Below are 26,032 nucleotides of genomic sequence, written 5' to 3'. Positions count from 1 at the left end.
ACAAAGCTCGGTCCCAAAGTAAAAACTGCACAAGCTGACATTATTAGAGCAAACACAGGCCAGCCACAGAGAATGGCAACAGTCAGGCAAGGACTGGCAAGAGTCTTCTAATTCAAGAACTAATTATTTGCACATAATGGCACGATTCACACCCTTCATTGTTTCATGGCTTCCAACTATTGCTTGACTTTCATAGGCAGTTATTTTGAAAACGACCAGCAGAACGTGTGGTGGTGTGTGTTTTTAGCTGCTGGCACACGTGTGCTTAGAGCAAATGTGTTGTTCCCCCTTTCCAAAGTTAGGAGACGGGCAACATGAGTAAAGTCTGTAAAATCTCCAGTTAGGAGTTGTCAAGATCCATGTTTTTATAATTAGGAGAGCTTATTTCAGCCAAAGTGAGACAGATTTTAGAGTAGGCCTTATTTGGATGAGAATGCAACTCGAATGCCATGGATGGCTTGATGCAAATAAAAATAAGAGATGCAGATACCCTGATGCCATAAATCAATGTGCATCATCTTCATGTGCTGAGTGGTTGCTATAAATCCCAAGCCCAGAATAGGCACCAGAAGTTTTGGGTTGTCACACTGCTTCTATCTCAAAAAGACAAACACATTTAAGGAAAGTTTGTTGCTAAGGGATAACCACTAACAACATCAGTGAGGGACAACAGTCCTCTCTTTGTCACAGAACAACATGAGAGCATAGTACAAACTCAGAAGTCAGCGGACATTCGCCATCCTCCCAGGCTCACGGCAACGGCAGTGCCTGGGAAAGCAGCCTTTGATCCACAGCCCTCCATCCAGTGCGCAGGCACTGAGAGCACACAGGAACGACTGCCAACAGCAGCCCGAGAGGGGAAGTTCAGTCTGTTAAACCTCGTTAGCTATTTGGGGCACGTGTATCCCGTTGTGCTGCTCTGCAGAGCAAAGAGGAGGGCAGACAGCCTAGGGGTAGCGGTGTAGTTATTACAAGAGCAGGAGAGTAGAAAGCAACGTGTGCTGAGAAACCAGGCAGAAGGACGGTAAAGGAGAGCAATAATGCTTGGGACAAGTGAAAGACAGACTGTGACTGCCTCATCCCTGCCAAGCTGGGCCAGTAGAGGAAAAAAAAAGCTGTCTTCCCTAATAAGAGCTCAGTGAGTAAGCTTAACCAGACAGGCTCGCAGCAGTACCTGTATTTCACATCAAACACTGTTGAGTCTTCATCCTCATCATCTTCTTCATTCAGAGGAGCCATTTCTACCCGCTCGGCTGGAGTGGTGATTATGTCATACCTCCTGGTCTTCTTAATCCTCTTGCCAGACCTGAAACACAGAAGTGGGGAGGGAAGTGTCATCTTTATACAGTATTCCTTGGAGAGGCTGAAGCTGTTCCCACCAACACTGAATTGCTGCCCTGTTTGATTCAGACCTCCCCAGACATGAAGGCTGTGGAGCCAGCCTGTGTCCCCCTCCCGCTGCCTTTCCAAGGCCACCATTTGTGCCCATCAGCATAGAGCACAGTTTCTCATCAACTGCAACCCAGATCAACCTCAGTCTTTCAGCTGCTGACAAACCAGAGATCCTCTGGCAGCCCACTGCGTCCTCCTGCTGCCACGCTCAGTAAGTGAGATGTGGGCTTAATCAGCAGAAGCAGCCAATGGTTTAGCGAACATGTTTAGATGAGAAAGCCCAGGTTAAGCCCTGCTGAAACAAGGGAATGTTCTAGGCAGCAAAGGGGTGGTGATGTTTGGGTACAAACAGCCTGCTCTCTTTTCTTGCTGTCAGGCCAAGCTCAGGACTCCCAGAGCAACAACCTTGAGCCTTGCCTGAAAAGTTTGATGTTCTGTGCCGCTTCAGCGCTACGAAAAATAATCAACCATCATTCAAAGCTGGCTGTACCTACCACATCTCCTCCTACAGACATCAGTCTTACTTTCCTTTTGAGATAGAGATGCTCAAGCGCCTGCATGTCCCATGGTTTGGAGATCCATTTTCTCGTACTTACTCTCAATTAACAAACACTTGGTGCACGGCTTTTCAACTAATTCTCTGCCTCTAGCCTGAATTGTGCAGGTCCTTTTTACTTCACCTACTCCTTTCATGCATATTAGGAGGGTCACACTGCTCATGCATGAATCCAGTTTGGTGATCACACATTAAAGAAGGTGCTGATGTGTACAGCTAGCCTTCGGGGAGAAAAGTGGATGGTTTTGGTTAAGAAACTGCCAAAATTTTCCCCTGCACCTTTTATAAAACAAAACTGGCAACTGTCAAGCATGAAAAGGGAGCTGGTGCAGGTACAAGCAAGCAGCCTCTAATTTTTGGTAATCACAGCTACCACTTCGAGCAGACAGCATGCCATGAGTACACTTTCACCGTCAAGAAGACTTGCCCCAGCACGTCACACAAGACGTGCCAGATTCAACATTACCATTTTTGCATCAAGAACAGACACCTTTTAAAGAGTTACACGGCAGCAAGGATCGAGGTGAGAGCATTACAGAGAGACTGAGACTCAAGCCCTGCATTTGCATCTCCACCAACACCGTCCCTTCCAGGCTTCAAGAAAAGGAAACTTCAATCGGTGAACAGCTCTGATGTGGAAGTCTCAGTGCCTCTGCCTAGCATTGCTTGTGGCCAGTAGTCCAAGGCTGAACAAACAGGTCCCAGCCCTTGGGATGGAGCAGTTTGTATTTCCTCCCTGTTCTGAAGGCTAAGGTTGTATCAGAAGTGGGAAGAAAGTCGTCTCCTGTTGTCTAATCTTTATAGCAATCTGTGCTGCTGTGTCACGTAGAGCACAGGGTGGTTTGTTCTATTACCACTGTTGTTGAAACAAGCAATTTTATATCCAATACAGTAGGACTCTTAACCCAAACACTTGAAAATCCTTTTGAAAACACTTCTCCATTATTCTGCTTCTCAGCCAAGACCTAGCAGCAAAGTGATGCAGGGAGGTCTCATCTTACAAGTAATGCTCTGCTTTTACAAGAAACATTTACTCATGCTGTGAAGCCCAAACAGACTAAAACTAACCCATGTCTACCTGTCAGAACAAACCAAACACAGCCTTACCACTCTGTCTTACACGTACAGTCCGCAGGGAATTTCTATAGATTCACTCATCTAAGACCTTACCTGCGTATCAGACCCACTTTAATTGAGAGACATCCTCTCTCGTTCCTTCCATTAGAAAACATAACTTATTCTACAGTGTTCATCTTACAACAGTTAATATTAGTGTCTGAAGCAATTAATGCAGAATAGGTATTTCTAGAAATGGAAAACTGGAACCCTTTAGCCTCCAGCCATTAATTAGCCTATTTGAGCTACACTTTAAAGAGGACCTGGAGCAGGACTTGCTGCACAGTCATCTATTAATTCTCCACAACCCTCACTTAACCACAGTGCTCATTTAGAAAAGGGAGGAAGCTCAGTGTGCTGCTGGTTTTTGGCTAAGCTGCTAGTCAGTTGTTTGCCACTGGCAAGGCAAAAGGGTCTTTGCTTGCCTCTTCTTCCTCTTAGAACTAATTCTACACCAGATTACCTAGCTAATTGTCATTAATCTGCACTTTTCAGTGGTCTGTTTTCTCACACTTGCTCACTTGAACAACTCCCCTAGGCTTGATAAATACCAGAATTACTCAAGCTAACTTTAAAAGAAAGCCTTGGGAGTGTCCCTACACGCAGGCAGAATAAACCTGCCTATCAGGAAACCGTTGCACATCAAAACTCCCGAACCTCAGTAGGATTCCTGTAATCATCAGTGAGGACAAAGCAAAAGGAAAAAGCACTTTACCCAGCGGGTGGGACCAGGCAGCATCTTTTGTTTGCAGACACAGCAGAGTCCGCGGAGTAGCACAGGGCAGGAACTACAGAATACAAATGTTTCATGAACTTTGGAGACCTCCTGGATAAGATCAAGACACGTTAGCCCTCACGGGCAAAGACAGGATCTCCTTTCCAGCCACGTTCATTCCATGTAGGCTTTTTTAAAGCAAACAAGAAGTGTGCTGGAAGCTGTGGTCAGAGTATGCCCTTGCATAACGATAAGCTGAAACACTCTCCAAGTGGTTTAGCCAGGGTAGAAGCACTACTGGATATTTCGGTGCAGAAAACTATCTTCCACCTAAAATATCACATTGCTTCTGCTGTCTGACTACAGCCACCCCTTGTAATTAGAAGGGGATGCTACAGGTCTTGCACTGAATCATCATGAGGAGGGGAGGGAAAAAAAAGTTAACCGCAGCCAAGAGTGTTAACCTTTCACTTTAGACCTAGTGCTGCTCCCACCAAAACCAAATCACTGGTGTTGACAGCAGGCAGGCACAGCGAGCATGGCGCTTAACTGGGAGAAGACAAAGAATAACGTTTTTGGTGCGACGTAGGGGCCTGTTTCCAGTTCCTCCTGAGCTGTCCAGGCACAGCAACGTTCGCAAACTAGTACTGCCCTTGGGCTCCAACGCCTCCGGCATCGCGCACCACGCCAGCACCAGGTCCGTCAGAAATCAGATTGACTCCCTCCACCCTGCCGCGCACGGGGGAAGGACACACAGAGGTGGGCTGCAACAGAACCCTGACTTTGTGCCTCTGTATTTTTTGACCGGGGGCTATTTCGATCACGCTCCAGTCACACGCAGCACTTCATGCTCCTTTCTGAGGCATCATGTGGCAGAGTGAAGGCCCAAGTCAACTCACTGGTTCATTATATTATTTACGCCTCTAGTCTATTTTAGTCAACAACCCTGATATTCAAAGATAACACTTGTCTTGACCCAGAGGAAGGTCTCTGCATTTCTAATCTAGCATTAACACTTCCTGCCAAGAGGCGCAGAGAGAGGGAACCATTCCCTGGAGAGAAAAAAAAAAAAAAACAAAAAAAACCCTCTGTCCCTTCTTAGCAGAGTGATTACTGGAAGTCCAATTAAGCCACCTATGACCTTCCTCCTAGACCTGCACCAATGTGGACCAGGAATTGGGACCAGTTTATTTGCTGCCAATGGGCTCCCTTAGCAGTTAAAAAAAAATATTGAAATATAAACCTGGGGGAACTCCAGGTTTATTACCAGCTGATGAATTAGATCAGCGATATTTCATTACTGTTGACCTGTCTGGGTACCTCTGCTCTCTGGATAGTCCTGCATACAATAAAGTTAAACCATGAAGCTAAGTCCTCACATGTTTTCTGGATATACATTTTGCTGTAGCAAACTGAAGGTGCTCTGTTTTCTGACAATCAAGACCTTAATATGGAATATACACAGCCACAAAGAGCAGAAGCATGCCCTTGTTTAACTGCACTGCTAATAGGAGGGATGGATCAGAGCCCGCTACTGGGAACAACTTCAGGAACACCTAAATGGGATATTGTTGTGGTTCAATGAAGCAGTGATGTCTGTAAGTAATTAAAATATAGCCACTCACATCTGGCGGTCAGTACCAGTGCCAGCATGCACTTCCAAACATTACAGCACATTCAGACCACTAACATCTGAGATGTGCTGGAGAATTATCCTTGTTTTATAGGGGAGAGCTATAGAAACTTTTATGATCTACCCAAACCCTTCAAGGCAGTGAATCCAAACCAAGAAGCAGCATTCATTCTCTGTGGTGACTGTTCACATCAGAGCTGTAAAGAGCCCAAGACAGTATGAGACGGCAATCCCTTCTCCCTTCCTTCTGCCAATTTACTGCAAGGCTCACATCAAGACAATCCAGTCTTCCCAAAGACAGGACCTCTGAGACCCAGGACAAGTGTCCCGTTCATCATTCTTTGTGGCCCCAACTAAACTACATGCCGCTTAAATGCAGCTTTAAGTGTGGATCATGAATATATGTTTTGGAGTTGGTTGTCTTGTTGGGTATTTTTCCTTCTCCATTTAAGGTCACTTTAATGCTGAGTTTTTCTTTCCCTTTCCTGGCAGAGGTCTTGTCTTTGCTGGAGTACTCTAACTGGTTATAATACAATTAATTTTAAATCAGTTATACTCTCTGGGGTTAAGCCTTGGATGGCCCAGAGCAATTCCCCAGCTCACAAAACAATGGGTCTTGTATCCTACGATCGTATGCTTGAACCTCTCTCCTCAATCTCAGTAATTTATATCAGTTTTGCAATTACTGGAAAACTAAGCTTAAAGTGGTATTTCAGGAAGAAACCAGAATTGAACAAGCAATGTAACCAAGCAATGAGTTCCAAAACGAGCAGGTAGCTTCTCTCTAAAAATCTAGGTAAATAGCAGCCTTTTCCAGCCCGCATTCTGTTCATTCAAGGACAGGTCAAGACATGTAGCAAACACTGATAGCACCACAGTTTTCCACATCTAAAGCTTTGGGTTGCTTTCAGCTGGCCCATTTGAACAGAAGGAACCTATCCAGTTTCCATAGAACGCATATGGTCTACCAGTACAGATAGCCACATCTGAAAAATTATGTTTCCTCGAAGCTCATTCCAAGAACTTATTGCAATGAAATGAACTGAGCTGCACCAGGAGAGAGAAATAGGGCAGAATATGGGGTGTAGAAAGGCAAAAACCAAAAACACAGATCAAAGAGTGAATTCAGCCACATGAACTGTTCATAAGCTGTTGCAAGACATTGTGTTCCGTAGTAACGCAACTTCCCCAACTCTCTACTAGAGAGTAACACAAAATTTCGTCTGCTGTGGAAACAGCTTTGGTTTGGGAGCATGCAGTGTCCAAGGGCACAGCAAAGAAAGCAAGCCCAGAACTGAGCTGGCCAAAAAAAACTCGCTATAGCAAATTAGGCCTTGACACACACAGACAAGTAGCAAAATCTTGGCTGGCCTTCCTGGACCCTAGTAGCCACAAAGGAAATTCAGATCACTTTGGGTGATACCACGTTCTGAATCACAGGACCAGACGATGGATTCAGAGCATAACGTTCCCAAAAGGAATGAACAGAAATCTCAGAGCTTTCTTAAAAACAGAGCTTGAAAGCTGGAGAAATATATCCATCCCTGCTTGAACAAAAAAAAAGGAAAATAATATATAGATAAAAATATATAAAAATGAGACGTATAAAAAATAAAATGTATTAAAAAAATAAATCCGATGCCTGTGACAAGAATATCTGGCTGCTCACTAGTTCATTTCATCTCTACAACCCATATCTAAAAGGATAATTTACTTCCAGCAACCCAGAGCAATTTCACAGCAAAGGTTTAATCAAAGACTGGATTTCAGCAAAATCTCTTTAATAGGAATCCGTGACACTTCAAAAAAAATTGCAATGTTTTTGTCTAAGTATGAACAAAGCTCTTATTCTGATGGAGAAAAGCTTTACATTTATGGAGGGTAAATCCCTTATCTCTTCTGCAACAGAATCTCCTCCGATCTATGTTGTCAGCTACAAGTGTGACACTCTACAAACATACCTGTTGGTATTCTTGTCTCATTTGCAGCTGGGATAACTGTTTACAAACAAGTGCTCTGTCAGATAAAGAAACATACTCAGAAGCCGAAAGCTTCATTTTCCATTTTCCTTGCAGGTACTATTAAAGATATATGAGAGAACTCAGAGGGAATTTTTTTTTTTTTTACGTATCTTTAATGCTCCATTAACTCTGATCAGTTGCACAACGACGACTTTGGCATGAGAGAATTAATCCATCATTCCCAAGGTGACTTTAACCTGGACCTGGTTTTGCTGAATACAGTATAAGGAAAAGCCTTTAAAGGCTACCGGTTTGCTTTCTTTGGCTAGAAATGTTCAGCCTTATGCCAGGTTTCCTTGACACAAGGTCTCACTTCATATCCAGAAGAAACTGAGGCAGAGGAAATAAGCTCTCCAAGATCAGAGAGAACTAGAAGTAGAAACCTGAGCTTTTCATTCTGCACTTAGTTATACACTTCCTAATTCTAGCTCACATACCTACTACCAATTCTGCTGTTTGTCCATGACAACTTTATACAGCTGCAAAGTGGTTATATTGATTAAAAAAAAATCTTCAATATTTTACTGAGTTCTCCTGAGCCACCTCACTTTAATAAGCAAATTTATTTCCATTGTCTTTCACCAGCTGCTGCAACACATAAGAAGTATTTAGTTAAATGCCAATTTCTTTAGAAAACACCAGCTCTTAGCATTTTGGTTTCTAAGACCACACTTTATAGTACTACTGTTGTGAACACTGCCCTTCCTACACGGAATTAATTCAGAAGCAGGAGAAGCAGAGCATTCTGCTGCAGCCATCACGTAAATACAAAGGAGTCACCTGAAGACAGAACACGGAAGAATTTGCCAACTCTACTTGTTCAACTGCTCCGTCACCTGAGACGTGGCGCACACCTCCTCCCTGCCACCGAGTGCCAGCTGCTCCGCTCTCTCAGCTCCTCCCTGCTGCCTCTACCAAGAAGTTAGATGACTGTTAATTAGTGAAAGTTTGCAATCATCCTGGCAAAACTGGGCACAAACAGGCAACAACTTTTTACTTGCAGACTGCACGAGACAGGGACAGCCTCTACCATGGGGACTCTCACCGCTACCCTGAGATAAATAATAATTAACAGTGCCAAATGGAGCTTTAGTATTTGCTTTTCTTCTGCTCCGGCAACAAGTCAAGGGGAAGAGTGGCTTTCTCAAGGGAATGAGTTTAATTTGCTCGTGTCCCTCACAGCAAGAGGCATTACATGAGTTTCAAGGGCTGCCTGGGTAACTCAAGCACATGCCAGCACCAACCAACATCAGCAGCGTGACAGGCAGTGCATGAACCGGCCCGCACCGGTTATGCCACACTAATGGATGAGATGCAAGCACCAAGCAGATGCAAACCTCTGCCAGGCTTCCTGCTGCTCACCAGCACTTCCTCCAGCTCTGTGAGCGATCAGGAGTGTCTTCCCTCCTGTGCTGGAAGCAGGAGCTTGCACGCATCAGCAATCCACCCGACCAAAACACTGGGGAGTTTGGTTACACATCACAGTTCCGTCAGATCAGGGCTGTGGTCTAAACTAACTTCTTTTGCCATGCTGGACCTCCTCAAGCCTATCTGCTTAAGCTTCATTAAAAGGAAAAAGGAAGATTTGTCCTTTTTACCCAGCATGAGCCACGACAGAGGTGGCATCTGCGTTATCCCGTGGGTGCACACAACGCACATGGCTGAGGCTGGACAGGGCCTCTCCAGATCAAGCAGGACCACCCGGAGCAGCTGTCCAGCTAGGCTTTGAGCATCTCTGCGGACCGAGACCCGCCACCTCCCCGGGCCACCTACCCCAGCGACCCGTTGCCCTCACAGCAAAAAGCCCCACGTATTTTTGCGCGTTCAGACAGTTCCACGTGTTTCGGGTTGTGCCCACTCCAGTCCCCAGCCATTCCCACTCCCCAGAGCTGGGACCGCTGTGCCCCACACCTGAAAAAAGCCACTTCAAACCCAAGTCCTGCCTTGTTTTTCCGCAGAAGCAGAGGAAAACGCAGATTTTTGAGGCCGGCAGTACCCCTGCAACTCCCCGGTAGCTCCCCGGTACACACGCTGTGCGGGAAGTCAGGCTTTAAAGAGATTATTAACGGGCGAAGAACTCAGCACCGCCTGGGCTTCCCACCGCGCCAGGGAAACCCCGGGAGGCCGCGCCGCCGACGGGGCTCACCATCTCCCGCCGGCCGGAGCCCGCCCGACGCCGGCCTGTCCCCCGCCCCAAGGCCGGGGCAAGGGGAGCCCCGCGGCGCGGGCGGAGGCCGCGGCCCGTCAGCCCACGGCGGCCGGGCCCTACCTGAAGACGCGGAGCAGGAGGCAGGCGATGAGGGCGGCCGTGAGGGCGCAGGCCCCGATGACGGCGGCCTTCAGCGCGGAGAGGTCGCGGAGCAGCGCGGGCACGGGGCTGAGCTGGGCCCCGCTGTGGTTGCCGGGCGCGCCGGCCGGCTCGGCGGACAGGCGGCTGCCGTTCACCGCCGGCGGCTCCTGGCTGCCGCGGGCACCGGGCGCGGCCGGCAGCAGCAGCGGTGGCAGCAGGCAGGCCGAGAGCAGCAGCAGCGAGGCGGCGGAGCGCATCCTGCCCGGCTCCGGCCGCCGCCGCGCCGAGGCCCGGAAGGCAGCGCCGGCCGGCCCGGCCCGGCCCGCCCCCCCGAGAGGCGCCGCCTCCCGCCGCCAGGGCCCGGGCTTGGCGGTCGGGGGCGGCCGGGGCTGCGGTTTTCAGCGCCTCCGCCCGGCCGGTCCCCCCAGGCCCAGCGGGTCCCTCAGAGCGCCGCTGCCCCCGGTGCCAACGCCGCTTCCTCGCCGGTAACGACCGCTTTTAATTACAACCCGCAACATCTGCCCAGATGTGAAGTGATGCCAGCGCAGGGTTCAAACTGCCATCAAACGTGGTACAGGACTCCCTGTGCTGCCTGTTCAGCATGGCGTAGCTGCTAAAATAAAGAATTTCTACATGAGATTTACTGGTTTTTGCTATCCCACTGGTCACCTAGGCTTTGCTTCCAGCTTAATTTATTTACCGATATTTCACATCTTTAAAATCTTGAGGCTCGTGGAAATCATGGCCGCAGTTCTGCAAACCATCCCGGGTGTGCTGAGCGTGTGAACACCGCCATCAACTAAGCCAGACAAGGAGAATAAATAGGGGAGCGGGGAGCCCGTGCTGCGACACTGCAAACATATAACTTAGTTTTGCTCTCCGTGTTTTATATTAGCGTGAGCTTCGCCGCTGCAAAATATTTGCGTCTGGGGAGAGGGGCATGTTGCCAGCAAAATGAAGTGAAACAGAGAAGGGGGGAAAGAAGAGAGAGCTGATTTCCTTCCTATCAAACTCTATACTTCAGGGTTGGCACGGCGGGGTATGATCTATAGGAACGCGTGACTAAACTGTGGAAAAGATTACAGAGACGTATTCCTGCTGGCAGGGTCCTGTAGGAAAGGTGGCGGTGAAATAGTGTGTGGTTCATTGACTTTCCCAGCCAATTGGGATGCTGTGTCAAATGCCACCCACTTGGTAATAAAAGCATCCTGTGTTTTTTGCAGGAAGTTCATTGGGATGAGGAGATTTTGACATGGACGATGTGCAGAAGGCCCTGGAGACTGTCTGAATTGGTCATTGTTCCAGCTTTATTTCATTGCTTAATTTTGTGTAGTTTCCTGGTTTCCAACATGGGGCCTCAGTTTATTTCTGTTCAAAAAAAAAAAAAAAAAAGAAGACGAAAAATAAAAGTCCAGCTGAGCAGGAGGTCAAATTGGTGATGCAGACTCTTTCCCAAACATTGGTGTGAGCGCTGCTCACATGATTTATTATTTGTAAACACTGACCCTGCTGTTGGCCCTGCCTGTTCTGAGATGTTTGCCAGCTGCTGCTCAGCCTCTATCAGATTTCACTTGGTCGTACCCTGCCATGCCTGTTGCAGTGCAGTGCTTCTCCGTCCGCAGGATGAGGTGAGAGGTATAGAGGCTTCCAAAGAGAGAACCACCTCCGGCTGGTCACTGAGCTTAGGGTCCAAATCCACATCTACCATTCGCCTTTAATTGTCTGTGTGAAATCAGAGCTCCACAGTGCCATGCACTGGGCACCTACCCAGTCAAAGACACTCTTCACCCTCAAAAACTAATATTCACAATCGCTGTGTGGGAATCCCGGGTGTGAATCCACTCCTTAAGTGCTCAGCCATTACACAGGAGTGATGGGTAAACACCAGATGATGTCCCACACTGATCCTTATGTCCGTTCCTTTGGTGTTCCTTGGGCAAGGAGAGATGAATGGCAAAACGTCCTGCTAAGCTTGTTCAGAGTCAAGCACTGCCGGCTTTGCCGTGGGGTGACGCAGGGTGGGTGGGCAGCACAAAATTCCTTCTTGAGCACGAAAAACAGACGTTGCTGGACCTACAATTTTCCTGCGACCGTCTTCGATCTTATCTCAGCATTGCTGCTGTGGTGCTGGACTGGCAGAGGGGCACTGTAGGCTTTGTAAACCAAGTCATTTTGTTTCACGTCTCTTTTTTAATAGAGCCAGACTTATTCCTGAAATAAATATTCTGCTAATTTGCAACAGGATTGGCTGTGTTGTATGAGCATATCAGTGTAATTTCCTCTGAAATGCACAGCCTGAAACATCTGTTACTTGACTAACACAAACCGGGCAGTGGTAAATGCTGGATCTGGCACTTTTGTTTGACTTTTATTGCTACTTTGGCTTTTTTTGATGTTCCTGTGGCAGATATTTCAATCTACTACGATTTAGGCTGAAAGCTAGCAGAGGGAATTAATATTTATTGTCACTACAGAGCTCCTCTATTTGACAAGGTGCAATTGTACCAGTATGCGTGGTGTCAAACATATTCCAAACAGTTGAGAAATGCTAAAGCTCAGGATCCTTCTGGCTTGTTTCCGATCCCCTTAAGAAGTAGGCTTATGCTGCTGGGATTTTTGGTGCTCAGGCGAGAATCTGCACAGCAGGAGGAAGAAAAGGCAGGCGCTGCCCATGTGCAAAGTGCAATTAATTCCTTTTGTACCCTTGGTTTGTCCCCTGTCTTCTAAGGATCTTATTTATGCCCTCTTCTGCCCTTGGTAATCTGGGTCTGATCATAATTGGGTTTAACCAGCCTCTCTGCGATGGTGGTTAATGATTTGGATGCTTTTTATTGCATTCCTTGCATTCAATTAGTTTCTGATTAGCCATGTCTAGACACATGCAGAGGTAGGGGCTTGACTATGTTTGCAAGTGGAACTTGCAGAGTAGGGGAGGTTCCATAATTCATACCTCTGTGTACCTCTTGCGTGAGCCCTGAATGTCTTTTCTGCTGGAAGATGTCAAAGAAACGCAGGCGTGACCAAATGCAGAGCATTTCAGGAGGCTACTGCTGAGTTTATACGTCAGTGGTGCTCGGAGTCACATCTGAAGCTCTCAGAAAGAAAGAGGAATCTTCCTCTTGGCTTGGGTGACCCTTCCATCAAACTCTGCATTGCTCTGAGGAGTTGAGCATGTGCCTGGAGGTGTCTGTGACCTTCTGCGAGGAGATGGAGCAGAGCTGCTGGTTGGCACTCTGCAGCATTAGTCCCGTGGCTCACCAAGTGAACCGTAGAGAATGTCCCCTTCACATGGACAATGTGGGGGGGGTGGGTGTGCAGCACCCAGAAATTCTGCTGCTCCTTTTGGCAAAGGATTGCTGCCTTCTGTGGCTGCACTTAAACATTGTACTTGGAGCCTGGAGGACCTAGATTTATTCCATGGCATCTCCATTCTGCAGTGCAGTGGGACATTATATTCCATCATGTTGTGCGGGATGCTGAGGAATTGCTCAATTACGATTTGATTTGGTTTTGTTCTTTAATTAGACCAGATTGGGCTTTGTTCCCATCTGTTCCATATAAATCTCAAGTGACTGATTCTTAAGAAAATAATATCTAAGTTCTGATCCATTTTTTTCTGAGCTATACAAGGTATTTAGTGTAGTCCCTTCCCCTTCGTATGTTAAAAAGGCTGAACCAGTGGAAAATGGCTGAACTTGCTTGAGAATGAGGCATAAAGCCCCAGAAGGTAGTATATCTCCTGAGGACTTCCCAGCATCACAGCTAGCTTTAGAAGACATAAACTGATCCAGCTGTCCTTGCTGTCTTAACTTCCTTTGGAGCCAGAAGAGGAGAAGCTTACCCTAGGAGTGAAAATGCTAAACCAGCCTCAAGAAATGCCATACTGGAAAGGAATCCCTAAATTGTAACGAAGGGAAGAAAGGGCTCTCATCTCAACGAAGGTCATGGAGTAGGATCTTCCAGGTTTTTAACCTGCAGCTGTTTAAAGGCTCAACTTTCAGAATAACATTGTACTCACTCTTCATATTAACATTCAAACAAGTAAATAGGCTGTTGGAGCAGAGGGAGCTTGGAAGCTTTTTTACAGTCCCACCCCTAAAAATGCCATTGTGGGGGGAAGCAAGACATTCAAAATCTCTGTCAAATGGTGCTATCCAAAGGAAATATTTGCAGATTGTTGCTATATAAATAATTTGTACATATTGCTCCTGAATTTTAAACTAACTTTGCAATCCTAGCTTCATATTCTCAAGATACCAAGGACTTTTTCAATAAATGTAGTTGAGGTGAAGAGTGATTAACATGACGGGTTTGGAGAACATAACTTGTTTCATGTGGCTTCAGGGTTTTTTCATTTGGGGTTTTGTGTGTGGGTTTATTTTTTTTCCTCGTGGATGCTTTACTGATATTTCACATGTCATTTGCCTAATTTGGGAATCATTCCTGGTTCCTGGTCTGGAATGCGGGATTTCGCAATTCTGTTCTTCAATGACATCATGTGGTTTGTTCTGAACAGAGCTGTAATAAATAAGAGCAAGGGGAGTTTACCAGCCCTGCTGTAATAAACATTTTATCTGAATAGTCGTCTTTTGGGGATTTGAACTAATTTGTGGGGTTTAGATTTACCTAGTAAGTCACATTTTCCGTGTATATAGGACAAAATGTCCCACTTGGATAACAAGGAAACGACATCTTGGTTTCATCTCCCCCTTCGCAGTGGTTGATGTGAAAGCTCGCACTCCTGAGAGCTTTGGTGGAAGAACAGAACTTTGAGAAGTCGAGAGGGAATTCACAGTTGGTGAAAAATGCAGAAAGTATTTGGTTTCCTTTCTGATGACAGCTTGCTTTTCTTTCCTGATACAAACATGAACCTTGAGGAGAAGGCTTTGCCGATTGCAGGGGTGGCAGTTGGTGTAGCTGTTCTCCCTGCTGAGCTGTTCTTCCAGTTTGCACCTATTCCGTACCATTACGAGTTTGAGCTCTACCAGCAATTGCACTTTCTGTAGAAGAGTCTGGGGCTGGCTAAATAGAACAAGTGAGAGTGTTTCTATATGCAGTTGCTTTTGGGAATAGCAGATTTGTGTATTTATGGATGCCTCTTACAAGAGCATCCCCATTTGTGGGGAAGGCTCTTCATGCATTGCTCTTCATGCACATGAAGCTCAGGCTGCCCTTTGCTTTGTGCTCTCTGATGGCTCCAGGCAGCACCCAGATGTATTTTTAGCTCTCAGAACAGGGGAGAATTTGCAAGAAATTGTGCAGAGAAGAAATAAGCAAAGGAGTTGAAGCTGGCTCAATCGTTGGATTTAGGCAAGCTGGATTTGTGGGAACGCATACGTGTTTCTGTGCGAGAAATGAAATGTATACAAAATGAGTCAAACTACCTTCCCAAGGATTTTCTGCAGAAGTAATACAGCTTCTAGACAAACAGCAGAGTTCCAGTAAGGAAGGAAATAAAGTGTAACAATGTAAGGGATCAGTGCTACATGAGCGCACCTCTGACGTCTCAAAACTAAAAACCCAGGCTACTAGCAGAGATAGAAATTCAAGGAGCAACCAGGTCTCCATTGGAGATTCTTTGAGCTTGAATGTCAGACAAGGGAGCACAAGGTAATTGCGGTGATTCATCGTTCTTCCAGCGACTATCGATAGCTAACCTCACCCAGCAGTGCAGTAAAACTGCAATGCCTCATCTGTCACGAGTGGTCTGAGCGCTGCGGTGAAGTCCTGTTGCTAATGGAAGACCAGTGGTCTAGAGCAAGCGGTAGCTTCAGAAACACTTGGGCAAGTCTGACTCCTTTGCACGTTCCTAGTTCGCACATTATATCAGCCTGTTATTCCTGTAACCCTGTAAAGCATTTATGGTTTTCTGCAGACACTTAAAAGCCAGGGTTACTGCCGCAACAGGCTTGCAATTGAAGTCTACGATAAGCAGCGGATTTCTTTTAAACAAAGGTTGGTGCAGTCGTTAAGCTGGGGTGCAGAGATTATCTCTTGAATAGGTTCCTGCAATATCACTAATATAAACAACATCGCAGTGTAGCGACATTAATCTGAAAAAAAACACAGGGAAAGGAAGGACACCAGTAAACCACAAATCTTTGTTTAGTTTGAAAACAATAATCAAAGAACACCAAAGCCGATTATGACTTTGCCTCCCACTGTTTCGTTGCCTACTCATGCAGTACGTCCTGGCTGGCTGCTGAAGTGCAACCTGAAGGAAGCTGACAAATAATTCAAGTCTTTTTTTTTTTTTTTTTAAAGATAATTTGCAGATTATGTCCGTAGACTGTTTTTCTTCATCTCAGCTGCATAAAATAAACTCATTGGGATGGTAGCTGCTAATCTTGCAGCCTCAAATGGCTTTGGAGGCTTATTGATGATGTTAAAGTGACTGCCAAGTAGCAAGACTCCATCCAGAATTACAAGTGACCTGGATGTGAAGAAAAACACAATTGGATTTTAACCCCTACTTATACTATCTTGTGGTCCAGCTCAACTATCATCGCCCTCAGACATGACATTTATTTTGTCGTTGCATGAGGGATAAGTCAGATCAGGTCAAAGGGGAAATATGTGTGCTGTAATAGCATTTCTCATCCCTCAACACCTGCTTACTTATGTCTGAAAAGTCCTACGCAGGTATAAGAAGCAGAGAATCCACCTGAGCCCTTGTAGGATGCTGCACTACACATCATGGTCATTTCCACTATGAAAGCAACTCTGGGATGTCTGCACACCGTTTGTCATGCAGACATCCCTTTGGAGTGTATAGCTGGTCTCCAGAAAGCCTGAAGCTCACAGAGTGGCTGTGTGACCTCCCTGTCCATCCCATGGTGGAACATCTCACCTTGATGAGTGAGAGTTTTGGAGAGGTTATCTGCTCTGCCCATGCCTCACCGTGCCCGTGGGTTGGAGTGATCCCGCTGATCCTGGGTGCTATTTTGTAAAGCATGTACCATGTCAAAGTGCTACAGAAGAGCTGGTTATTGAGAGCAACACACCTTGCCAAACATCTGCTTGCAGCTCACAGGACTCCTAACACCCGGCGGAGCAGGGGTGAGGCAAACTGCCTCCTGCCTCTGCTGAAACATTCCCCTTCTGCAGCAGCAGACTTTAATTCTGGTTTAACGGAGCAATGCCTGTAACTGTCATCCCAACACCAGCCATTCCCCGGGAATGACAGTGATCCTTACTTGCCTCGAATAACTCTCTGAGTGGAGCAGCTCACCCACAAGCCGCGAGACTAAAACCTTGTGGCATCTTGTTACAGGAGTCAGCGGACAGAGGATTATAGATACGCAAGTGGCACCCACTCTCTGGGGAAGGTCGGGAAACATCTGTTAACACCTGCAGCCAGGCTTCCAAACCCTCGGTGTGAACCAGACCTAAGCAAGATGGGTACCAGGAGGAGGATATCCCAAAAGGTGTGCTGACAGAGGAAGATCCATGAGTTCTTGCTTTCAAAAGGGGCTGAACGCTGTGGCTCGTTAGTGGAGGTTTTGTTTGGTTGTTTTTGCTGTGATTTCTGGAGAAGGATTTTTCTGTTTTTACTTTAGAAACATGAAGCCTTATGTGTGTTTGGCTGGAGGGTCTCTAAGCATGAGTGGAGAAATAGCAGGATTATGACCGTACTAGGTCAAAAGATAAAAGATAAGCAATCCTCCCAGGAAAGAGAGGATTATTTCCTAAATTGCTAGGAACTCGCTGTTTCTTGTTATCGTCTATTTAATTCAAATATCAGAAAGACATCTGAGGTAAGAATCTAGATGTTCGGAAGATTCAGATATCTCATCACTTTAAAAAAACCTCACATCTACTTTCCACTCTGTTTAAAAAGCAAAGCAGAAAGGGAAAATGTCTTGATAGTTCTCAAATAATAAACACATTTTTGGAACTAAATTTTTAAGCCTCCTTAACGTATGAACAGTAAGTGCAAAATATATTTGTTTCCTTTACAGAACACCTTTAAATCAACCAAATAAATGTCGCTTCCCACTACACAAATTGTCACTTAAGCCAGCCTTTATAGCTGCAATTTCTACTCATCTCTTATTTTTGCTGCATGAAACACCATTTAAAATATTTTCAGCTTCGCCCCAAATACAGCTGACGATTTTTGGAAGCAAGAACTTCAAATAAGGTTGGCTCTAAAGAATTTGCCTGGCACTAAGCATCTGCTGTCAGTGCTGTTATCAGCACAGAGCCACAAACCCACCCTCACCTGGAGGATGCTAATAGGTTTATCGCAGCTGAGATGAAAGATGTCTAGTCCATAAGCCTATCCTGTTTCTCACCATTTTCTTTCCCCAATCCAAACACCTGTGAAATAATGTAGTGTTTATGAAGGTAGGAGTCTGATAGCATTATTTGGAGCCAAACATAACACACAATCCTCCCTACGGAGGCTAATTCACCATAGTCCTATGAGGATTTGCTATTTTAGCCTCTGCTCCAACTCCTGCCCCCTGCCAAATTTGCTGTGCCCCTAAATCCTGAGCACCAAGACCCCTACAAGCACTTCTCCTGAGCCAGATGTATTTGCTATCTTCCAGTGTACCATAAACTCCATCTCAAATTCAGTCCCTTAAAATTTCAGTCCTAAACTTTGAGCACAGCTCTACCCAGTGAATCCTTACTGGTAAGGTGAATCTTGTTAGAGCTTTTACTCTCATGCGGTCCAGGGAACGACATACCCATTCTCTAGAAGAAGGGCTGATAGAAAATCAACTTATTTGAATTCAGCTTGGAAAAATTTCCACTTTATGTCATGATTCCTGCCAGCAGAATGCAAAGCCTTTTTATCAGACTAAACCTTCTCCAGTTCCCTGGGCAGCGAGTAATAATGTCTACTTCTATAGTGCACTTCAAAGCATTTCTTCAAAGCCTTCACTACCTTCACAACACCATAATGACCTTTATTTTACAGAGATAAAGCCGTGCTCGGGAGAAGCGTAGGCCAATGGAGTAAGGCGCGATGGCACAGTGTGCTCTGCATGCGGATCCGTACGTAGCGCTTTGGCTGAGCGATGTGAGTGGCAAATTGGAAAGTGCTTCGAGGTCACAGAAGAATGAAATCATGCAGACAGTTGCTCCACAGGCTAGTGGGCATTAGCTAATGCCAGACAGGGTGGGGACCTACAGGCAAACATCATTCCTCTACTCTCACCTCATACAAATCCTTTAGCATCGAGTGCCCTGGGGCCACCTAAAGCAATTTGGCTTTGAGTCCTCTTGTGCCAGTTCCCTGGCTGCACTGCTCCATCCTTCCATTTCTCCAGAACATCCTTCCCTGGCTGCTGGTGTAAGCTTTCTGAAGGGAGGGGATGCCACAGCATGAGAGGGAGACCTGCACAGAAGAGCTGCTCTAGGCTGGCTAAATTTTCCCGGTTTCCCTAGGGCTTACAGATCAATGATCCATTTGCAGTTGAGAGTGTCCCTAGGAGTCCTCCACCTGCTCCTAGTGCCCTTCTCCTCCAGCCAAGAGGTGCTGGGCAATGGGTTAAGGGAACTGCAGACCACCTTCATGCCACAGCAGATTCCAAGTCCTAAACCCTGTTTGGGATCTCTAGAATCCCTCCTTAAATAGAGGTTGTAAGTTCAACTCCAGCCCCAAACACCTAAAACAAAGGAAAGACAGCAGACATTTTCACTTGCGAACTTTCGTCTGCCAGCAAAGGAGCGAGTGTAGATTTCCGAGAAATAAGAGTTAGTTACGCTTCCCTGAATAATCCACTCTTGTCAACAGAGGTTGCTAATAGAGGCTCTGCCTGGGCATTTGGATGGAAATTAATGCATTGAGAAGACAAAGCCTTGTGCAGTTTGCAGACATGACACTAGCTCAGTGAACGGAAACGATATATCGAGTTTTATTATAGAATTTCTTGGTAGACATGTTTATTAAATGGCTTGCCTGCCGAAAGCGCTAAAGGATTCTCTTGTTTTCCTTCTAGCTTGCTGTATCACCTATCTCTAGGACTTCAAATGTGGCATCTCCCCATACGCTGCACTTTTTAGGCTTTTCCCCCCATGGAATGATCTTAATGAGCATCACCTTTAAGCCTATAGGCATCAGCGGATACGAGACTTCCAATCTGCCTGGCTCTGAGATTCGTTGCACTGAGATATTTTCACTCGGAGTTTCTAGTCTATCCCAATTCCTTTGCATTATCTCTCTGGTTTCCTGGGTGTTTGTGATCATCATGTCACTTTTGTGAATGCCTGTCATCCTTTTGTTCAGTCCTTCTTTAGAGTCATCAATAAAAATGTCAAAAAGACCAAAGACTTGATTTCTGTGATGCCCTAATAAACATAATTCGTAACACAGTAACTCCCTGTTCAGTATTCCTCTTTGTTTGCAGCGCTCAGCTGCGATTTGGTCCATGGACTATTGCATTCAGATCATCCAAGGAGCTAAATTTTATGATATGATATCAAATGCTTTATCAAATCCAAACATGCTCTCAGATTTTTAAGATCAGAAAGAAGCATGAGATCATCAAATCTGCTCCTTTCAGTCCTCAGTTGAGCATGCTAAAGGGTATCACTAAAGCATCTTTTCCAGAATGTCTGGGGTTGAAGACCTCATGGGATGGGAAATCAAATACTTTGCTTCATTAATTGCACCTATTGCTTTTTTTGTTTAAAAAAACTTATTGTTAAATTTAATCAGGCTTTTCCTTCTAGGCATTGGTTTTGTGTCTTTTTCTCTAGATTAAAGATTGTCTAGTACCCAGTAGTTTCTCGCTGTGCTTATTGACGTTTCATGCAGTGATCTTTTGGGTTTTGTTTTGTTTTTTCTTACTAACACTGCTCTTGATTCTGCAAACTCTTCTTTTCATATGTACCTGTGTGTGGAATCAGTCAATCTCTGCGATGAGGCGGATCTGCTTTCATGAGGCAATTTGTAGACTTGGAACTAAAGTTTCTAATTCTACCCATGAGCTATCTGTCGACTCTGGCAAGTTTCCCTTTCCTGCACTTCTTGCTATCGCTTGTGGGTTCCCTGAGGTACTTTAATTTTCACCTCTGCATACATAACTCATTTTCAATCATTTAAAAGCTTAGGTAAGGTTCGAGATTATCTTGAGACAATGATCCTGGTTCCCTACTCACTCAGATGTGGACAAATGCAGAGCAACTGCTTTGAAGTCAGCGATGGAAAACAGGTGTAAATGTCAGGGGAGACAGACACAGTCTCCTTTGATATCTCTGGAGCAGGTCATGCAAAATAGCATCCCAAACAATCTCTATGACCAGCTGTTCATCCTGTGCCTCCAGTCATTCTCCACATACTTCAGATCCCATCTCCCAGCTGACAAGAAAACCAACTAATCAAAAAATGGAATTACCTAATTTTCTTCCCCATTATCTGAGGCTCATAATAGAAATGTGAAATGACCTGCTGTATTTCAGCAGCGGAACCAAAGATGCTAGTTGACTCTCAGGTCTCAATTCTCGCTACATCATATTTCCATTTGCAAAGGTCAGGGTCAAGCCTGGTGGGTTTTTTTTGTTCAAGAAAAGCTCCCTATAGATTAAATGGGATTCTTTCACAGTTGAAGAGGGAAGGGGAAAAACAGAAAAGAGCTACAGGATTTATTTAATGGAAAAAGCCTACTTCTCAGGTGGTGTAATTGAGAGTACTGCTGCTGACTTACACCAGCTGAAGACTGGGAGCACCCTGTGCCTGTGCTCCTCTTGCCTCACCCCATCAATTGTGGCCAGGATGATCTAGGTTTCACTTTGTCCTTTCATTTCAGCCAACGAGGGCCATGTCAGGCCTTTCTCGTGGGAAGGACAGTGACTCACCTGCCCTGATGCGGATTCGGGAAGTCCCCAGAGCCATTAGTGTCGGAGGGACAGGCAGCTCTCTCCTCACACTCATACCTTGTAATCCCACACACAGGAAATAGAAAGGAGAGAGAGATATTTAAACATTTTCTTACTTACTCAACCTCTGAGTCCAAATATATGGGTGTCTAGGTCCGGGCTTCCACTGGAGAGCTGTAAATAAGGACCTGTAAGCTATCTTAAGCTTGTAAATCTCCCCATCATCCTGAGAAATCAACTGATGTCGTCAGTCAGACCTGCCAGAACGCACTTCATTATGCTCATTACTCAAAAGCAAACTCCAGCACTTCCCACAGAGCTTGGACCTCGCACAGCAGACAGACGCCGAGCACGGCACCCATAAGGAGATGGCAGAGCCGGTGTCACCGCCACAGCAGTCAGCAGAGCTGAGGTCCCTCCTCTCCCGGGTTGTAGCGTTAGATGAACGTGGCTGGCAGCCAGCCGCGACGCCGTGCAGAGCCGGCGGTTGTGTTCGGTTTTCTTGGCATCGAGGTTGCCAAGGAAGCAAAGGCGCAGGGTCTCCTCCATGACCATCTGCCTTGTCTCATAAGGCATCAAACACGTCAAGGAGATTTCTCCCCTGGGCCATCATCTAGACACTTGGCGGTGTGTTTGACTTGCATGGTAGGGAAATGCCACAAAGTTAAATGAATTATTCCAAAAGCGGAGAAGGTGAAAAAGCTCTGCTGTGAGCTCAGTGACACAGCAGTAGGAAATTATTTTGCCTCTTGGCGTGGGTTTCACCCTGTCAGAAAGGCCCACATTTATATCTGAGTTACCAGACCTGCACATCCTTGCTTATGCACCTAAATGAGTGTCAGCCCCAGGCTATGAATTTGGGCCACAGCATGTTGCCAGGGCCCTGCAACAGCTTTTCGTAATGTGCTGCCCTTGAACCAACTTCCCTGGTTCCATGGCTGCCCATGCACGGCATCGCTTCGCAGGCAGGCAGGTGGTGGAGAGAGTTCCATGATGGTAAAGACGTCCTTTCCTCTCACCAATCCTTTCGCAGAAGGGGCCTGCAGTGGGACTGTGGAAGCACAGATTACTCCTGAGAGAGTTGAGGTTGTTTCAGCCTGGACAAGAGAAGGCTCTGGGGAGACCTTCTAGCAGCCTTCCAGTACCTAAAGGGGTCTACAAGAAAGCTGGAGAGGGGCTTTTACAGGGGCATGTAGTGATAGGACAAGGGCCAATGGCTTTAAAGTGAAAGAGGGGAGATTTTCCATGAGATCTAAGGAAGAAATTCTTCACTCTGAGGGCGGTGAAGCACTGGAACAGGTTGCCCAGAGAAGCTGTGGCTGCCCCATCCCTGGAAGTGTTCCAGGCCAGGTTGGATGAGGCTTTGAGCAACCTGATCTAGTGCAGGTGTCCCTGCCCATAGCAGGGAGGTTGGAACTAGATGGTCTTTAAGGTCCCTTCCAACCCAAACCATTCTATGGTTCTGTGACAGTGAAGCCAGAGGGATGAAAGGGAGCAGCTTCTGTGAGGAAGGGGCAGAGAGACTGAGGCAGGAGCACTGATCTACGTCCCGCACTGTGAAGGTGATGTACAGCACATTGGGGGGGTTTTGGAGAGAGATGCCGGGCCCTGGCTAGCAGAGTTACATCCAGACAGTTGCAGTGATGAATGGGATGTGATTCATGTTAAAAATGTGACCCCACAATGGAAATCGCTTTGCTGGAGAATTGACAATGCTCGGCATAGGTCAGTCCATCTCTCCGGTTCCCTGTCCCTCTGCTCTAGATCCCACAGGAAACAGAGACCAGAGCTCACCCTCCACCAGCCCCAAGGATCACTCAGGTTGTAGGAGTGGCTCAAGGCATCTGGAAGGGGTTGGCTCTGCTGGAAGGATGAGTGGTTGTCCAGATCCATTTGCGGGTGGCTGAGAGCTGTTCGGCAGCTTCGGCAGCCAGGCTGAGAACAGCTTTGCAGCCCGCGCTGAAGAGCTGCCCATGGCTGTAGGGTGACTTTATGCCACAGCTCTGCAGCCCGGGCTAGATAAGCAGGTTGTGAGGGAAGCAAAGGGATCTAGAAGGTGTTTCTCAGTTCAGACTGCAAATGAGAGTGGAAGTGCAATAGGGCAAATCCTTGTGGGGAAACAACAGGAGGAGTGAAAAGCTGGAGACTTCTGTGCTACTGTGTAAAAGGTGTTTGGGACCTTGGGGATAAGATATTCCTTTTAAGCTCCTATTTCATTCTCATGAGGGTGCAGTCTACGAAACAGTGTGGGAACAGTGATAGGACTCCAGTGATGGGACTCCAGTTCTCAATGAATAAGAGGTTAAATCCAAGCAATTTCGTAACTTTCTTTTCCCAAGTTCAGAACCATCTTGCGGAACCTTTGGGGTAAAGAAGGAAATTTTCCTCCTCATTGGAAGCTCATTGCCGTGCAATGCAGGCAGGCTGGGAAGAAGCGCGGTGTGGAAGAACCAACGCCAGCCTACCTCGGAGATTGGTGCTGTTGCAGCTTTCTCTCCTGCTATATTTCAAGAGGTTTTTAGTAACTCTTGGTCCTCTTAAACTGATTGTCTGATTCTTGGCAGTATATTTTGAGCGCCCAATTTGTTTCATGGCACAGAAGCATTTGTGGACAATGATGTTTCTATATCAACACGTGCTTGAGGAGGTGATTTTTTTCAGCAGAAGTGGCAGGTGTTAGAATTCAGATCAGAGCTCTCGCCACAATCATATTTTTAGTAAAGAACTTTTTTAATAAGACATGTTGATATGTTTTCTCTATGAGGGATTAAAAGCACTTTAGGCTCTTGCACCAGAATTTCACTTTATAAATCTGTGGGAGGCAGATTTTCTTCACTCTTGTCCACTTCTTGTTATATTGCCTTTGTGAAATGGGAATAATAAACCTTGTCTGCCTCCTGAAGGGGCAGAGAATTAACCTCTCTGAAGTTTGTAAGACCCTACCAAATGCCCTTGCTATATTGAAGTTCTAACTACTTGGGGCTTTTAAACAGCTGGCCACATTTCACTTCAGAGGAGGGTGCCTTGAACTGGTAGGTGAAGCGAACACAGTATATCAAGGTGTTATGCTGAAAAAAAGCTTTGGGATCTGTTCGGTTGAAATGCACTATATAAATATGAGTTATCTGTAGAAATGGGTTTTATAACCCTATCATTCTGCTCTGGTGTACCTCTTAATCTAAGGGTTTCAATATCCTTTATGAAACACTTAAACGAGACCTATATCGAGCTTCAAAGCCTCTTCAGTGCACATGTTTTACATTTACATTGAGTCAACGCGGCAGACACAGATCCATTTTATTACCCAGCTTACACAGCAGGTCAGCGATGGACCTGACTGCCCTGCTTGGTATTAGCAATTCATAATGACCCGCTGCACAGAAAATGGCAAGAGAAATGCAGTAGCTTTAGGAATAGGTGGCCTTTCAACGCTGCCATGGTTTTGGCTTCTTCCTGTCCATGCAGCTTTTCTAGGAATAGCTGAAGGTGATGGTCTCGTTTAACAAATATATGTTCCCACTAAGTGGTTTTGGATGACGGGCATAAGCGCCAGGCTCTGAGCCTGGTGTCTCAGTGTTTGATCTGCTTACACCTGTTCCCATACCTTTCATAAAAACCAGGACAAGAAAATGGATGAAAGCCTGAGTGTCCCAATTAATACAGTTCTGGAGACACAATGGGTAAATTATACAGACTGGGAAACTAAGGCAATGAGCTGTTATTTCAGACAATTCTGTATTCAGAGTGCCAGACTTTCAATTGCTAGGAGATGTAGGATTTAGGCCCAGCATTCCATGAGGGAAGATGCTGAGGACTTAAGCACTCCTAGTCCCTACATTTCTACACTGGGAACCTTTTGAATCTGCCTAGAATCTTTGTCAATGGAGCAAAAACATTTTTCTAACCTTTGATTTAGTATTTCTGCTTGAGGAAGAAAGAATCAAATTTTGATCCATGATATTTCAGCAGTGCAGAATGACAGTGATGGACAGTAGCTGTTGTTGCAAACTGTGCCTGATACCTCTCCCTGAGCTTTCAAAGCCGCAGAGCAACAACAGGGCAGTGCAGCTCTCTGGCCTCTTCTCCGGCAAGGGCTCTTCTCATCATGTCCTCAAGAGAGCATGTACGGGAAGGTAGCAGTGTGTTAATGTGGAGGGGAGGAAAGCCGAGAAATTAGTTGCTTGATTTTTCTAGTGTTGAGCTTAGACCAAGTTCTGTAAGCCAATAGAGGCCATGGGGATGCATGGACAAGCCCACGGCACTTCTCTGGGCACAAGGTTGCAGGGAAGATCTCCATCACTCCGTGACCCATCCCCTCTCCAGCTCCTAGTGCTGGAACAAGGTCTGCGTGCACCGTCTGTCAGGGGATGGAAAGCAGCAGGGTCAGAGTCCTTCCAGTCATCTCTGCAATCTGCTTTCAGGCCTCCCGACCTTATCTTTATCTTTGTAATATTTTGAAAAGAGCAAACATTAGGTT

General features: G+C 46.1%; 1 protein-coding gene across 1 annotated transcript; it reads right to left on the bottom strand.

Moving 5' to 3' along the window:
* Positions 1-886: 886 nt before the first annotated feature.
* On the bottom strand, positions 887-9,980 carry LOC147527843 (membrane protein FAM174B-like). The gene is made up of 3 exons (XM_086620558.1): positions 9,703-9,980; positions 1,175-1,306; positions 887-947 (listed from the first exon to the last, which is right to left on the bottom strand). The coding sequence occupies exons 1-3, from the start codon at positions 9,978-9,980 to the stop codon at positions 887-889; spliced, it is 471 nt and encodes a 156-aa protein (XP_086476684.1).
* Between the last annotated feature and the right edge of the window lie 16,052 nt (positions 9,981-26,032).

Source organism: Tauraco erythrolophus, chromosome 14 (genome assembly GCF_009769465.1).
Source record: "Tauraco erythrolophus isolate bTauEry1 chromosome 14, bTauEry1.pri, whole genome shotgun sequence".
In the NCBI taxonomy this organism is placed as follows: Eukaryota; Metazoa; Chordata; class Aves; order Musophagiformes; family Musophagidae; genus Tauraco; species Tauraco erythrolophus.
Note: the sequence above shows the minus strand (reverse complement) of the source record. Positions and strands in the feature narration are given on the sequence as shown.

Excerpts from the sequence above, each read along its gene's own strand:
- LOC147527843 (XM_086620558.1), bottom strand. The coding sequence starts at position 9,980 with ATGCGCTCCGCCGCCTCGCTGCTGCTGCTCTCGGCCTGCCTGCTGCCA. Across the intron at positions 1,307-9,702 it reads CTCCTGCTCCGCGTCTTCAG|GTCTGGCAAGAGGATTAAGA; the intron begins GTAGGGCCCGGC and ends TCTGTGTTTCAG. Across the intron at positions 948-1,174 it reads GTGTTTGATGTGAAATACAG|GCTGTCTGCCCTCCTCTTTG; the intron begins GTACTGCTGCGA and ends CGCTACCCCTAG.